A 15,826-nucleotide genomic window follows, 5' to 3' on the forward strand; every position below is an offset into this window, starting at 1 on the left:
TGTGTAACTGCAATTTATTCTGCACGTCACGGGTCAGGAAAGCAAATGCACAAACACGCTCGGAACTTAACTCAGAGTCAATCCATATGATGCCTTATAGTGATTAAAACTGGAGTCATTTGTTTTTTTCATGTGGTTCAGGCTATGGGGTTTTGGTGCTAAATAACCAAGACTTCCTTTTATGAGATCAGCTTGTGGTGGTAATGAGGTGGATAAGTTGTCCTCGCTTTCAGTGTTATTGACTTCTATCTAGACAGAAATTGTACTTTTCTCTCCACTTTTGTTAGATGTCTTTCTTTTTCTTTTGGTTCACTAAACGTCGTCCTCCTGCTGATTGCAGGCTCAATGGCACCCTGTTGACCCAAGCAGGAAACCACTTTAGATGAATCACTTCCAGGTCATGTAGTTTGCCAAGATGACATGTGCTAGATGATGTGCGTGTACTTGTGCTTAAGGAAAAGATGAAAAATGGGATTTGGGGGGTTTAATTTTCTTTGAATTATTTTGAGTAGTGTCCTTAAAAATTATTATTCTGATTTTTGTTTTTTTGTTTTTTTATCTCAAAAGTTACATTGGACTTTTTAGACCTGTACATCTCTTGGTAGGGCACTTCCTGATTAAATGCTGTTTACTTTTTGAAGCAGCATCAGTGTAAAAGTGCAAGCAGGTCCAAAAAAACCAATTAGATCTCTGTCTTTAGTTTTCATGGAGCGAGATTGCTTCTTATTCAACTTTTTATTTGTGTGTGTTTGTGTTCAGGGGGAATGTTGTTATGAACGGGAACTTCTTCCTTACCTCCACAAAGAGGACACTGTGAAAAGCAGACAGAAAAAGCAGAAGGGCACAAAGACCTGCACCAAAACCGCCAACGACAAACCTAAATCATCCCATTCCTCTTGGTCTGAACTGGAATATATCGATGAGGAATTTGAGGGGAGCGATACACGAACAGCTGGGTTATTAACCACATTGGCCGTGATGAAACAAAGGCCTCCTGCTGAAGATAATAATGAGATACCTTATGATGACAGCACAGACCGCTTAAAACTCGAGGCTGATATTGATAAATGTGAAACTGTCACTGAGGACCTTATCAAAGCAGATGGAGAACCTGTGAATTTAGACAATCTGTCACAGCTTCCTGCTAAAAGTGATGAAGATGAAGATGTTCAGCTTCAGGCAATGTTCTACCTTCCTAAATGGGATGCAGCCCCACTGCCCTGCTGTGATAAGCTCCTCCCAGGGAGAGATGAGAGTCTGAAGGTCATCCTCACCAGTGTGGCAGAACTCCTGTCCCGATCTCCACCATCACTCGTGGATGACTTAGAGCCCCCTCCATCACTTTGTCCTTCTCCTCAACAGCCTCCTCAGCCCTTCCTTGTCAGCTTTACCTTGGATGTGGACGATGACGATGATGATGATAAGATGATAATGAGAGAAGTTGAGAAGCCTCCAGATGAGCTTCCAAATGGTAAAGACTGTGGTAAAATCTCTCCTGACTTTCCCAATCAGGAGAAGCACCCTGTCAGTGTAGCAGCCAACAGCCCAACTTGGGATGAGGTTTTTGGGGAGGACGTAAACGATATTAATGAGATCAGGGATGACAGCAAGGAGTCAGATGATGATGAAAAGTGCAATGGCTTCAGGGAGGATCAGGTTCATGTAGAAGCTGATGATGTAAGTGAGGAAAAACAGAGCTGGGATGATGTGAGGGATGAAGAAATACCACACTTGACAGATGGTGTTTTGAAAGACGATAAAGCCTCAGAGTGCAGCTCGGAGATGGATGAGAGCATCGATCTGTTCGAGGATGATGAAGCCTTCCTGCAGATGACCATTCCTGATATCCCCACTCCTTTGGATGGCATCACACCCGCGACATCCCCGACGGAGAAGAAGTCTGAAACAGTGCACGTACATACCCCAATTAACCCATGTAACACTACACAGTCAGCGGATGGTACCCACAGATTGAGGACAGTGGAATCAAAAGGAGTGGCATTCAGCGAAGGTTTGACTCATAATGTAAATGCCAAGCTGATAATCCAGAACACAAACAACCATAACACTACAGTGACAGAACTTAATATGCACACACCAGCACAAACTAAAACTGTAGCAGATAATTCAGTTATGGGCAGTGCAGTCACACCCCATTTTAAATCTCCTGAGTCATTTAACAGCATGCATGACTTCTTTTCAGTCAATTTTGAGCTTGGCTATTCACTGGAAGACTCAGAGGAAGAAGATGAAGCAGTGGGCATGCCTGCCCCTTGTATGCCTGGGTCTTCACAGCCTAAAAAGCAGATTGACTCCACCACACTTTCGGCAGCTGTCTCTAACTCTTCTACTCCCTGTAACAGCTTTGCTAAACAGAGAATACCTCCAGTCTGCAGCGAATCCAAGCATTCCACACCACAAACGCTGTCAGAATGTAGGATGTCTAAAAGTGGTGCACTCCCGTCTCCGATCATGTCCCCGGGAGCAAAGCGAACCCTAATGCCCGGTCTGCCCTCCAGCTTGAAACGCAGACGAGCACAATTTGGCATCACTGTAGCAGAGAGAGGGCCTAATGAGGAAAACGGCTCGTACCATGTTTCTGGCTCTTCTCCTCATGCAGGTTTGTTTAATCTCAAAGAAAGAAACAGCATTTTTATTTTAAGTTGGTTCCCAATCGTATTTGTGTCTACCTGCTTGTTTCTCTCAGCTTCTTACTTAGTGGAGGGCAACAGTGACAGCGAGGATGAAGTTGTGCTTCATAAAAGAAGACATCCGAACAAAGTCAACCCCTTATCATCCCCCGAAGTGGTGAGAAAGTGCTGAATATTTTGGGAATCTGATGATCTTTTAATTTTTAAAATGCCATACATTTCAGGAGCAGAGGTATTGTTTTAAACAGGAAAACATTTACATACACAACAGTGGAGCAATTTTGTTTTTAGTCTAGCTACATTTTTGTATAAATGGGGAGCTTTTATGCTCCAGCTACAAAGTTCATATACTGACCTAGAGCACTGCGCGATTCATGAACAATCCTTATTTAATCTTGTGCTTGGACAGTGGGTGAAACATCTAAGTTCACCAACTGTATGTCACAAACAGTTTTTGCTCCCTTCGCCCCTTTAGGACAGCTTTTTTCTGATTGGCTGCAGATCACAAACAAAATCTGAACAGCATGTCGATGGAGGTTCAGTGGCCTCAGATTGTTTGACACTTTGGCCTTGTTTAATATGAACATCCAATATTATTGAAGTATAACTAATACAAAAGATAAGGAGAAGCATTTTAAGCCCCCTTTACAGAGTTTTAACCAGTAGTAAACAAACAGTTGCTGCTCACTTTGCAATAAACAAGGCATATATGACAAAAAAAGAGATATGAGGAGGTATCTGATTCAGACAGTTTGCTTCTGTCATTCATTTCCAGGCTTAAGATATTCAGCTTGTAATCAGGGGGAGATTGCTCTATGCTGTATCTAACATGTAGCATGTCTTGTCTTTCCTAGTCTAAGATCAACAGTGATGTGGACTCCCCGGTGGTAGTGAAAAGAAAACATGCTGCTCCACTCAATACTGTAAGCTCTTCATGACTAACAGTAATGCGTAGCACATGGTTCAATCTGTTCAACACAGATGATGTGATTTAATTACTCGTGCTCCATATATCACTTAAGATGTTTCTACAAGTGCTCATTATCTAATAACATGTCACAAACTACTAACAGTTTTCAGTATTTCACCAATTTGTTCTCTGTGTTCCAGTCTGATGAAACGGGAGGCGAATCTGTTTCTGATGATGATTTCCAGAATGAATCTGTTTCCGTGTGCAGAGCCACAGTGCAGAGAGCTGAAAGGAAAGCCAAGGTTTGTACAGCAACAGATGGCTCAGCCGGATGCTGTGATCTGAGATCCCTGTTTTCATGTAACTGTAAACACAATATAAACATGGCTTGTATTTAGGTTTCTAATGTGAGTGGGGAATGCCATTTTGAAATGACTGCAGTGTTATGGAAAAGTCTTCATCCATCCATCCATCTCAGCTCTGGACAGTGGTGAACTGTACCCTGCCTTTTTCCCCAGAAAACCATTCATGGATGGACGGATGGTCTTGAGCAACAGTTCTCCAGACTTTGCGATGGTCTTAAAAGGCTATTTTTCACTAATTTTCAGTCTACAGCTTTTACCTGACCATTTTCAGAGGATTTTTTTTGTCTTTAGGCTTTTTGTTACTAGCAGCCTATGACAAAACAGATAATGTGTTCCTTAATTCTTTAGTTGACAGTTATGAAATAGTATTTCTGCACCAACCAGTTGATTCCTAAGGAGCTTTTAGCTGGGAACTTAGCATATCTTGGCATGGTGTGCAGTGTTTCCTTAAAAAATTGGAGGAAAGTGGCCAAATTACACAGGAATTGGACTGAAAATTAGTGGCAATGGGCCTTTTGAAGTATTGGATCCAAATTTAAAATTTTGGATCAAATCATTTATATGTACTTAGGAGAACAGAAGACAGGTACAGCAGTGGTGGTCTGCAGCCATCTGCAGCCCTCCCAGAGCCTGAACTTCAAAATTATTGAAGCAGTGTGGGATCATCTTAACAGAGCAGACGACAGCCAACACCTAAAGAAGAGTTTGAATGTCGTTCAAGAAGCCTGGAGAGCTATTCCTGAAGACTACTTAAAGAAATTATCAAAAAACTTGCCAACAGAGTTTAGGCTGTGTTGAAGAAAAAGGTGGTCACACCAAATATGGACAATCAACCTCATTAGAATTGTACAAACTCTGTTTTAGCCTTATATACTGCATTTCCGTGTGTTTGCTGCAACTGTTTCCCATTTCCGTAGCAAATATAATGAAATGAGCACAGTAGTGTACACTCATCATCATTTCTACGGTTCACTACCAGCTCCTTAGGTAGATATGTGGGTCTTTAGGTGTTCTGCCATTCTTACCTCTGCATGTGCCTGTCTGTAGTTTGGTGCTGAGGTTTTAAAGCTTAGAGGGTCTTAGAGCTGAGAGTGATGAGTGAGCTGAAACTAACAATAAACCTCTGCGAAATTAAAGGAAGCTCAAAATTCACATTTTTAATTAGTTTATTAGTGTTCAGTGTTTTCATTTTAATGGTTACACTACATCCAAAATTTTTAAAAAGCTCAATTATATGACAAAAACATACCGCTGTCTCTTTTTAAAGATCGTTACATGACATCATGATCCATTTTTCCTTTCATAAAAAAGTCAAGTCATTACAAATCTGCGACTGGCACCTTCAGCATCTGTCATCCCTGACATTTTCCATCCTTCCTCTGTCAGCGCGGCAAATGCCGAAAAGGGCGTCAGTTTTTGGATGAAGAAGCACAGCTGTCAGAGGTCGAGGAAGGTGTAGAGGTCTCGTCTGATGAGGAGGATGGAGAAGAACAGAATCAGTCTCTCAACGGTTTTGTGGTCGACAATACACAATTCTCTCAGGGCCTGAATGGTACAACACATTTTTCTTTTATTCTCTCCTTCTGAGCTTCTCAGTGTGATAGGAGGCTGAGTGAGTCATGCATTTTGGCTCTCTGTCTGTTCTCCTCTTTGTCAGACTCAGAGATGCATGGAGTGTACCTGAAGTCAGTGAGAAGCCCTGCAGTCCAGGGCAAATTCAAAATTTCCAACAGAAGACACCACAACATGGACATCTTTTCCCAGGTATACTAACAAATAAATACATTTTAAAAGATACACAAAGCAACAAAATACTAAGTGGATTTGATGATTGGTAGTCTAATTAAGGATGCCACATTCTTAATGTGTGGAAACAGGTGCCTGAGATGGATGAGACGTATGAAGAGGACAGCTTTGTAGTGGGCAGTGATGTGGAGTTGGTGGGCACCAGTGAGGAAGATGCTGAAAATGTTGACCTTCTGCCCGAGGACTCGTTTGTGAACGGGAGAAAGCAGTATCCCACCAGGCGCCGCGTTTTCCTGCACAACGCCAGAGCAAGAGGCAGCACAAAAACCAGAGCTCAGCCTCCACCAGAACAGAGAGCCGAGATGAAAACTAAACGCACCCGGGTCATACAAATGAATGATTCCAGTGAGGAGGAGATAGATGAAGCAAGTAAAGAGAGGGCTCTCAAAGCAGGAGATGGTGTGTTGCCTTCATTGCCAAAGATGGTACCACCAGAGCCTTGTGGGAAAGAAGGAAAGAAAGCTGTGTCGTTATCTTCTAAGGTCTCACTGTTGAGCAAAGCACAAAGGAGCTCTGTGAGTGAAGAACAGCAAAATGAGAGGTGAAGTTATAATAAAGTAATAAAGAGTGAGTGCCATCCTCCTCATGGATGTGAATTTGTATAAGCAGAAGAGAATGGAAGGATGAGAGTGTACTTAGTAACAATTCTGAGATTGTCTTTCTTTCTCTCTCCTGAAGGTGTCGCCAGAGGATAGAAAATCAGCATCTCCTCTCTGACGAGCTAGACTTTGTGGAGTCACACCTGCAAGTTTCCTCAAAGAAGCAATCGCAGGTATGAGCAGACAAGAAGAGACGTACACATTCCTAACTGTTTCTGGTAATATTAATACCAAAAATCCACACAAAAATAGAAACAATATCACTACATTACATCATATTTTCTGTTATCAAACAAGACTCCATGTCTACTATGAGAGACAGAAGATAAACATAAAAAAAAAAAAAATTGTGTAACTGGTTTTTTTTCTGGGACCAAGGAGCATATTATATTGAGTTATTTAACCTGTTATCACCACAGGTTTAAATCAAGTATAAGGTGTTTTTCCTTTCATTTCCACAGGCAGTCCCAGCCACTCCATTGGCTCCTCAAAAGATCACAGCTGAGAATTTGATAGTGAGTGAAACCTCCGCTCCATCTGGGTCTGTTTGCATCCTGGTGGACAGTCGCTGCATCAGTAGCGGGGTGGAGTTGCTGACCAGCCTGCGTCAGCGACACGCAGCCACCGTCCACGTCTGCTCTTTGGACAGCAGCTACTTCATTGTCAGCAACCGCATGGCGGTGGAAAGGCAGAGCCAATCAGATCTGGCTGCAGCACAGAACCGGAAGCGACTGGCGGAAAGAGTGAACAGCTTGCAGGGGTTGTTTGAGCGCGTGTGCATCATTGTGGAAAAAGACCGAACCAAGACCGGTACGTTTTCAAAGTATGGCTCATTTTCTTTGTAATTGTAAATAAGAATATTCACTGGAGCCTATGAGTGGATGTAGGCATGCTGGAGGGTTGAAACAGCATCTGCATGGCACACATCAAATAGGTTGCCAAATTGGGAGTGCATTTGGTTTAAATGGACAGAATTTAGCAGCGTTTTCCACAAATTCACTGAATTAACAGAGGATTAGACTGAATGATTGCTGCATGAGACAATGTCTTTCTGATCTTTATGTTAACTGTCACTGTCCCAGGTGAGGCATCTCGTCCCTTTCAGCGAACTCGCTACTTTGACAGCACTTTGGCGGCGCTAGTGCGATTAGGGGTCCGCCCGCTCTGGAGCGACGGTGCTGAAGAGAGTGCCGGGCTGCTGGCAGATGTGGCACGTCTGGAGCACCGCAAGGGTCACGGCATCGGCATACCAGTGGAAGTCAAAGGGCAGCATAGGCAGCAAGCACTGCAGCTGTACTTGAGCTTGCCTTCAGTTAACTATGTTCAAGCTCTCAACATGAGCCACAACTTCACATCGATCGCCCAGCTAATAAACAGGTGATGGACGTTGTGTTGTATCGAATTATGAATACTTTCTTCTTCTTCAGTACGTCATCTCTTCTTTACCTGCTTCCTCCCTGCAGCCCGATAGAAGCCATACAGAAGGGAGGGTGTATGAGTCGACCCAAAGCAGAGGAGATCTATCGGTTCCTGCGCTACTCCTGTGACTCCTTCCTCATGAATATGTCAAAATCAGGAAAGAACAGCTAGCATGCTGCTGGAAAAAACACTGCTGGGACTCTATAAACTGAAATACATCTTTTTTTTTTTTCATTTATTCTTATGTGTATTTTTTTCACTTCATACATTCTTCTGCTTCTTTCTGTCTTTGTCTCAGGAAGACAGCAGTTAGAATAATACGTTGACTGCATTTAATATGATCTCTCAATGAGAGAAGAGCTTCAGGATCTAGGTTCATCCTTTTTGCACATCAAGTTGAATGAGCACAACACTCAACTTTATATTTATGTTAAAGAACACATTGGGTTTCTTCAAAGTGTACAGTTGACCTGTAAGATAGTATTAAGCAGCATTGGTAAGAATTCAATAATTGAAACTTGAATAACATAATAATGGATGTTTGTTTTCTTTAATAAACTATATTTTATGTGTTTATTAAAGTAGTTTTGTGCCACATTTTGAGAAGGAAATCTTTTCCAATACCCACATTGAGCTTCTTTGATATCAGCTTACTTCCTCTAGAGGTCAGCCCGTTTCTTTCTAACAGACCACGAAAGCAAAAAAATGTGATGTTTAATACATCACTTTTTTTTTTTTTTTAACTGAATTGAGACAGCTCATTCTTTCATTCACTTAAAACTTTATTTTGGGGGGTTTGCTAGAAGCCTAATAATTTGTAGGGTTTCCAAATGTTCAAACTTAAAAATGCCCAGCCAAAAAAAAAAAAAAGAAAAAGAAAAAAGTAAAGTGTTTTATTTCACTGTTCTCCTTTGGGGTTTTAAATGACATGTTCTACTTTGGTGAAAGGTATTGTACAAGTTGTTAACAGTACAAACAATAGCAACATCAGATATTTACAGCAGCATTTTCTTTTACAGAGATATCAGGAATTACTTGCCAATAAAGATAAACCCACAGGCAAAAAGCGGTAACAACACATGAATGCATTAAAGTAAAATCTGAAGTCTAGAGTTCTCACAAAACAAAACAAGAAAAAGACAAAGAAAACTGCCACATTCAATATATACATTCTCTTTGGACAAATCCAAAGCAGTTTTCAAGACCTCCACATCTAAGCCGGCACTGCGGGCTAAGCTACACCTGGAGGTCAGTGAGCTGTGAAGATGTAGATCATTTACATTAAGGGAAAGTAATGGCTTCTGTATTTAGGACACCTTTCTTGTGAATATTTAATATAATAATAATAATAATGGATACTTTATTGATCCCCATGGGGAAATTACTTGTTTTTCTCTGCATTTGACCCATTCACTCAGTGAAGCAGTGGGCAGCCCACTAAGCAGGCGCCCGGGGAGCAGTGTGTAGGGACGGTACCTTGCTCAGGGGTACCTCAGGGTAGCCGTTAAGTGGATTCGAACCGCCGACCTTCCGATCATGGGGCGACCACTTTACCTACTGAGCTATCCCTGCCCCTAATATAGAGGTGTTCGTGAATGCACTTGCTGCAGGCTGGCTGGGTATAATGCTCATTTTAATGCTGAAGAATGTCAATTGTTAACTATGCAGAAAAAACAGACTTTTTTTAAGTTAATATACAAAGGTTAAAAATACAAGAGCCATTACCTTCTCTGCCTCTAGGTGGCAGAAATTAGTGTACTTGACTGGTCTTGGCAAACTGCAAGAGAATCTTCCCTTTGTAAAATTGTAAAATCCATTGGGAGGAATTGTGATTGCCAAAATGTATTTTTAACCATACACATGCTTAATGTCATACCGTAAGGTGCTTTCTTTGGACACACTACAGTGTCCACAACATGATTACATTGCATCTGATTTGGTTTTACAATGACCGCCTCAAACACTGTTATTTTTTCTGACCATCAAAAATTATGTCGTACTGCAACAGACCACCATCAGAGCCTCCAATATTTTTCATTACAAACTTTCTCTCTGTACAGATATACAGTCTAAGAAGTGGTATAAAAAGTTTGTGGTAACTGCAAACTTGAAACTTTATACAGCAGCCAGAATTAACTCAGCTACGAGGGAGGTAAAGCTGGTGTAGGCAGAATTTTTTTGGCATCATAGGGCTTTAAAGGGTTAAAGTTTGTTTTTTTAAGCCAAGTGTATCATACAGCCAAATCAGTATTTTTTTTTTTTAAATTTCACCAGAAGGTTCAACACTCCATTGTTCAAAAATTTGAATTTTCTGCCAAAAAAACAAAACAAAATCTAGCATCAGAGACTTTAGCTAATTGCATCTTTTCAGTGCTGAGATTATGATGGTGAAAAGTCTGACTGAAATGAAAAACGTCAAGACAATCAAGACACCTTTCCCCCCCCAGTTTCCAGCGGAGGACTGATGAATTTTGTTCTGATCCTCCCTTTACTCTTCCAACACATGATTGCGGTGGCTACTTCTGGGTATATGGGGATGTTAAGAAGTCACAAGTCTGATCCGCAGCAGCAATGTAGACAATCGCTTCTAAAATTTTACCCTCTTTCCTGGAAAGAAAAGCGACTGGCCTTTAAACCTAGTTTTATTTTTCTTGGCTGAACAATACAGCAATGGTCATTCAGTACAAGCGACAGTTTAACCCTCTGTTAGCGATTATCAGTGGCTCAGTAGTCGTAGTAGCTAGAGCCCGAAATCACAGCTCGTCTTATGTGCACATTTCAAGGCATGTGTGCAAGCCAATGTTTGTCTAGTGACTTTGGGCAGAGAGGGGAGATCTTCAGGTTAAAAAAAAAAAAAAAGTGCGTTGTGACTTTTTATTTTATTTACCTTTTAAAATTTCTGCCTAATCCAGTTCAAGCTACATGAAGCATTAATGAACATGAAAATTTGCTTGTAACAGTTTACACAAGATGCTACAAAACAGTGTTCACGTGATGCTAAACAGGATAATTTTTGACTATTAAAAATTACCCTAAAAATCATCTTCATTTAACTAATGGTAGAAAGTAACAGTATAAACAGCACCGATTCACAAATATACCAAACGCCGTGCTGTGTGTTTAGGCTTGTGTAATATTATAGGATGAAAACGGCATCATTAGGATCAACGTGTTCAACATTTTCGGGACATCTGTAACAGTCACTGTATGTTACAGTAACTCTTGTAACTGTCAAGTTTATTTCAATTTGCTTAAAAAAGCAAAATATGTACAAAAGCAAAGAGAACATATTTACAATTGCAGATTTTCTCTTAAAATATATATTATTTAAATACTATGTGAGACCACTTGGTTTAAGCTTTATGGACAGATGCTTACCCAAAACATAGCTCTCCTCTGTGATTGTGGACACTAATTAACAGATCCTTGACCTGTGTACAAACTGTCTACAGATAGGTTTGCTTAAAAATTAACAACACTCACTGTTGCACGCCAGCTTACATGCTGGTCGGCTGTGTCTGCGTTTGCAGAGGCTGCAGTTGGACAGACGGCGGCTCAGAGTCTGGAATGCTACACTCTCCACCCTCGCGCATGTACATTAAGAACAAAGTCACAGTGGCAAATGTGGTGGCATTCACTGGGAATGCACGGAGCAAAGTGGACGTAAGTCCACGAGTGAACACTCTCCACCCCTCCTTTTGTATGCTCTGCCTGACACAGTCCATGATACCATTATACTGGTAAACGCCGCCGACCCCATCCGCTTGCAGACGTGACTTGATCACATCCACGGGATAGGTGGACAGCCAGGAAGCTATGCCTGACATGCCACCAGCAAACAGCAGCTTGGGGATCATGTAGGGGTCTTCTGGCTCACAACCCAGGGAGCGTGTCAGCACATCATACGCAAGGAAGTACACGCCAAAACCCGGCGTCTCGCGCACCAGGGTGGTAACCATACCACGATTGATCCCTCTGATCCCCTCCTTATTGTAGATTCTCACCAGACAGTCCAAGGAGTTCTTGTACATTTTCCTCTTAGACTTCTTCTCTCCAGTTCCTTGCATTTGCATACGTGTCTTGGCCAGCTCCATTGGACAGCAAATGACACACTGGATGGCTCCAGCAGAGGCTCCAGCCAAGAACTGGTTGAGAGGTGTATCACGGCCAAGCATGCGCATTGTGTTTCCCTGGACACCAAAAACTATAGCATTGATGAAGGTCAAACCCATCATTGGAGAGCCAATACCTTTGTACAGACCCAGCATCTGCAAACACAGATGTTACTGAGTCAGATCAACACTATAAAAACAAGAAAGTAAGGAGGCTATAGGAAGCAGTGCACTTTTTTCCAGATGTTATCAGCAATGGATTACTAATATGGCTAAAGCAAATAATTATGGGTTGCGTATCGTCTAATAATCTCCTTTTGCCAATAAAGCTACTTCTCAAATACATCCTCATCATTTATTTTACAAGTACATAAACAGCTGAGAAACCACCTTACGTTTGAATATTACTGTGGGGGGGAATAAAGGACATCCATGAGAAACAGACATGAGGTCTGAGGGGCCATGCCCCCTCTTAGCAAAAATAGCATGATGTCCAAAGCTTTATTTAGCTCCTCCAGGAATAAGCTCCTCATTGACCCCAGCTAACAGACCCCCCACCTCGCCCACGTTGCCTAATGTCTTTACTGAGAGATGGGACAGCAACTAAACACTTTAATCAGTGCACAGGACATTCTCCAGATAATAAACAACTCCAGCTTAACACCAAGGATATATTTAAATGTAACCTATTTAATTTAAAGCAAGCACTATGCTAACAAATTTAAACTCACCGACTCCTGGCGTATGATTGATTGGAAGCAGTGGAACGTCCCACGGTACATAGGTTTATTCACATTTTGAACCTGAAGCCGCACCTGTGGGTGACAGAACTCATTGGAGTAAAAACTGGAAAAAGGCCAAAGAGGACCACAGTAACTACAAACCAAGATCTGTGTAATACAGGTTTTCAGGGAAACAAGCAGTCAACAGGAAGAAAAACAAAGGATGATAAAGGGGGGGTGCAACATGTGGGAGAATAAGAAAAACATTAACCGAGTATGAAGCTGTAAAAAGAACAAAATGTCTTCGGTGCTTTTTATTTTAATATCTCAAAGACATAACAGTGGGTGAGAGAAAGAAAGACCTGGACCATACTTACTAGGTCACATTTCCGTGGAGAGGTTGTTTATTTCTCTCTCTCATCTACAACACAGTGACACTGTTGCTGTTAAAGACAGCCTCCGAGCCCCAAGCAGACACCGGCTCAGGGAGAAATGACATTGAAAGCAAGGGTGTAAAAGAACTATAACCAAACCATTCTCTCACTGCTTGCCTCTAAAGCGGATGCTCCACATTCACACAAGTCTCACGTCAAAACGTCCTCACTTTGCCACTGCTTAATCCAGTCTATGCAACATTTATATGCGAATGGCATCAAGTAAAGAAAACTGTTTTTAGGTTCATTCACATAAATCCTATGCGTCAACCACAGATCATGTAAAAGTTGTGATAAAAATGAATTTGATTTCAACCTTAACATTACAACTAACTTTAATGCATATAAAATCGTGTGGGACTCTGCAGGTACATAGTGATGATTATATAGGCTATGTGACTACAAGTTATTCAGCTAATTAACCATCCCTACAAATCCTTTGATAAATGACGGTTTCATTGAAATCTGTAAAGAAGTGAATGTACTGTCCTGTTCTGAACGCTAACTAATCAGAAGATTTATTCTTCTTGCTCAGTCATCCCCTTCCTCTCTTGGGCTCATCGTGTACTCTCAGCTTATCTGGATTTAAATGAAGGCTGTCAGCAAAGTACTGCATGTTTTATTTTTTGTGACTAATGAGCAAACACCAAAGAGGATGCAGCAGACACCCACCTTTACAGTATCAAACGGATGCCCAACCAAAACACCAGCAGCACCTAAAAAACAAAAACAAAAAAGACAGGAATGAACAACTGACTGTTTCACTGAACTATTCTTATTAAAAACTCAAGAGATAATCACCAGACCACAGCATCCAAAAAGTTGTGGTGTTAGAGCAGAGACAGTGGGTGGAAAACATGTCATACAGAAGTAATCTCAGTGCACACAAGGTCATCATATATCCCATGGACTTCTTCTCTTAAGAAAAGAACCACAATATAATAATTGAGTTATAAAGGTACAAATGCACTGATGGCTTGAGTTTGGAAAAAGAAGATGGCTTTTGGTCCAGTAGTTGCAACAGACACCTGTCCATCATGAGATGGAGCCGTCATCAGCTGGTCACTGCACTGCACGAAGTGACGAAAGCTTAACACTGACGAAAGCTCAACACTGGCCTGTCCTTGACTTGTGTCAATATGCCAGAAAATCATTATACAACACTGTCTTCATATCAGATGTTTTCAAAGACTGCACACCAACATGAGGATAATGCACCAGAAATAACACCACTGAATTTCTAAAGATAAATATGTTATGCAAATAAAAAGCCTCTTTGTAAACAAATCATACAGCTTAAAACACTTGGGGTGATTTAAATCTGCCATGTGTTCATGCAAGGTTGTCAACTAGGTTGGGAAACTGATGTAAAACCATTAGGGGAAGGTTAAGAAAACAACTTCGTTATTTTACTCTTGCAGTAACTTACATACTGCATGTATAACTAAAATGCACTGGTAAAGCAATATCTGAACTTTTTATTCCCTTAAAAAATAATTTCTCAGACTATTCTATATAAATAGTTTAATGTTAGTCCAAATCTGGTACCATTCCTTTGTATTTTGTAATCAGCTACATGTTAAGCCGTTCAAGGGAGATAGTAGTACTAATAGTACTGTAGTATAGTCATTCTACACCGCACTACTGACTCTCTCAATGAAGGTGTTATCTAAGACTAAGTTACAGTGCAGTAACTCTACCTGGGATCCAACAGACTTTGGGAAGTCCTGTCCTTGAACACTGACAAAACAGCTTGCAAAATTCCCACAGGGCTTTTGTGTGAGGCAAAGATGAATGCATGAGCTTAACTTTCTGCGGACCGCCGCCTCTCCTCATGATAACTCCCTACTTTGGAATGGGTTAGTGGAATGATGAAAAGAATGCAGATATTTGGGGGAAATTGCCCGCTAATCACTAAAGAAAAGCTGAGATCACGATCATTTCACATTTCTGGGGTTTCCTGGACGTGTGCAAGTTTAATTGATACGTAGATATATGATGAATGTCGACTATAAACAGCAATCTCTACGTGGGTGCTGCAGATTTGGGAATAACTTCACGTTAGCACTGCAACATAACGTTGAGCTGGGGGGGTTAAAAGCACCCAGCTCCAGTGTTTTAGTATTCAACCTGTCATTCATGTGGGTTTACAATGTTATCACATAAACTAGCTGGGTGTAAATCGAGAAATCACGGCACGGCACAAATTACACCGCAACAACAGCTTGAGCTTTTGACGATGGAAAAAAACAGAAAGGTGGCTAATGCTAATGCTAGCGTCAACCTGTTAACGTGGCTAGCTGCTACTCACCTCCTACACATCCAGCAGCGAAGTCCAGTGCCATTCCCTCAAAAAAATGCAACGACTGGAAGGTGTCAGGCTAACGTAAGGGCTGATAAACGTAATTAAAGAGGCGTAAGTGGGAAATGCTTTCTCGGTATCTGTGTAAACTTGGCTATTTACGACCCCCCCGGCTTGGTGTTCAGCCAGGCTGGTTAGCTAGGTAATAGCCTCCTTTACGTTGCTGATGCTCAGCAAACGGAAGATAAACGTCTCTGGCTAATCGCTCGGACGCGAAACTGGAATAAAGCAGTTTTCTTCTCACTGGTGTCCCTTCCTCTCCCTCTATAGAGGTGCTCTTTCAGACAAACCTTTCTATTTCTGTACCGCGGCAGAAGGCGGGTTTTCAAAGTAGAAAAGAAGCGTTTGCCCTTTTTAAGACGGCCCAATCGGATTATTTAGAAGCGGACAACTCCCCCAGAGCCCTCCTCTAGTTGCTACTGTCCGCCCCTCACGCCCATTGGCTG

General features: G+C 41.5%; 2 protein-coding genes across 5 annotated transcripts in view; one reads left to right on the top strand and one right to left on the bottom strand.

The window, feature by feature from the left end:
• The window catches only part of fancm (FA complementation group M), a 45,375-nt gene extending 35,662 nt beyond the window's left edge, over window positions 1-9,713 (top strand). The window contains exons 14-24 of the mRNA XM_026151464.2: window positions 760-2,620; window positions 2,708-2,808; window positions 3,506-3,574; window positions 3,762-3,863; window positions 5,313-5,478; window positions 5,584-5,690; window positions 5,804-6,273; window positions 6,411-6,504; window positions 6,793-7,141; window positions 7,414-7,708; window positions 7,795-9,713. Coding sequence (XP_026007249.2) covers window positions 760-2,620; window positions 2,708-2,808; window positions 3,506-3,574; window positions 3,762-3,863; window positions 5,313-5,478; window positions 5,584-5,690; window positions 5,804-6,273; window positions 6,411-6,504; window positions 6,793-7,141; window positions 7,414-7,708; window positions 7,795-7,921 — 3,741 coding nt within the window. The 3' untranslated portion in view covers window positions 7,922-9,713. The remainder of the gene's footprint in view (window positions 1-759; window positions 2,621-2,707; window positions 2,809-3,505; window positions 3,575-3,761; window positions 3,864-5,312; window positions 5,479-5,583; window positions 5,691-5,803; window positions 6,274-6,410; window positions 6,505-6,792; window positions 7,142-7,413; window positions 7,709-7,794) is intronic.
• On the bottom strand, window positions 9,096-15,801 carry slc25a29l (solute carrier family 25 member 29-like). Of its 4 annotated transcripts, XM_080294119.1 has the most exons (5): window positions 15,330-15,798; window positions 13,691-13,734; window positions 12,962-13,005; window positions 12,594-12,677; window positions 9,096-12,018 (listed from the first exon to the last, which is right to left on the bottom strand). In XM_080294119.1, exons 4-5 carry the CDS (start codon window positions 12,642-12,644, stop codon window positions 11,248-11,250), a joined length of 822 nt encoding a protein of 273 aa, XP_080150245.1. In that variant the 5' UTR covers window positions 12,645-12,677; window positions 12,962-13,005; window positions 13,691-13,734; window positions 15,330-15,798; the 3' UTR covers window positions 9,096-11,247. The 4 variants fall into 4 exon arrangements, with proteins under 4 accessions (XP_080150245.1, XP_026008147.1, XP_026008148.1 ...); XM_026152362.2 differs by lacking the exon at window positions 12,962-13,005 and having other exon boundaries at window positions 15,330-15,801; XM_026152363.2 differs by having other exon boundaries at window positions 12,962-13,734.
• Window positions 15,802-15,826: the final 25 nt, after the last annotated feature.

This window comes from Astatotilapia calliptera, chromosome 19 (assembly GCF_964374335.1).
Source record: "Astatotilapia calliptera chromosome 19, fAstCal68.1, whole genome shotgun sequence".
Taxonomy (NCBI): Eukaryota; Metazoa; Chordata; class Actinopteri; order Cichliformes; family Cichlidae; genus Astatotilapia; species Astatotilapia calliptera.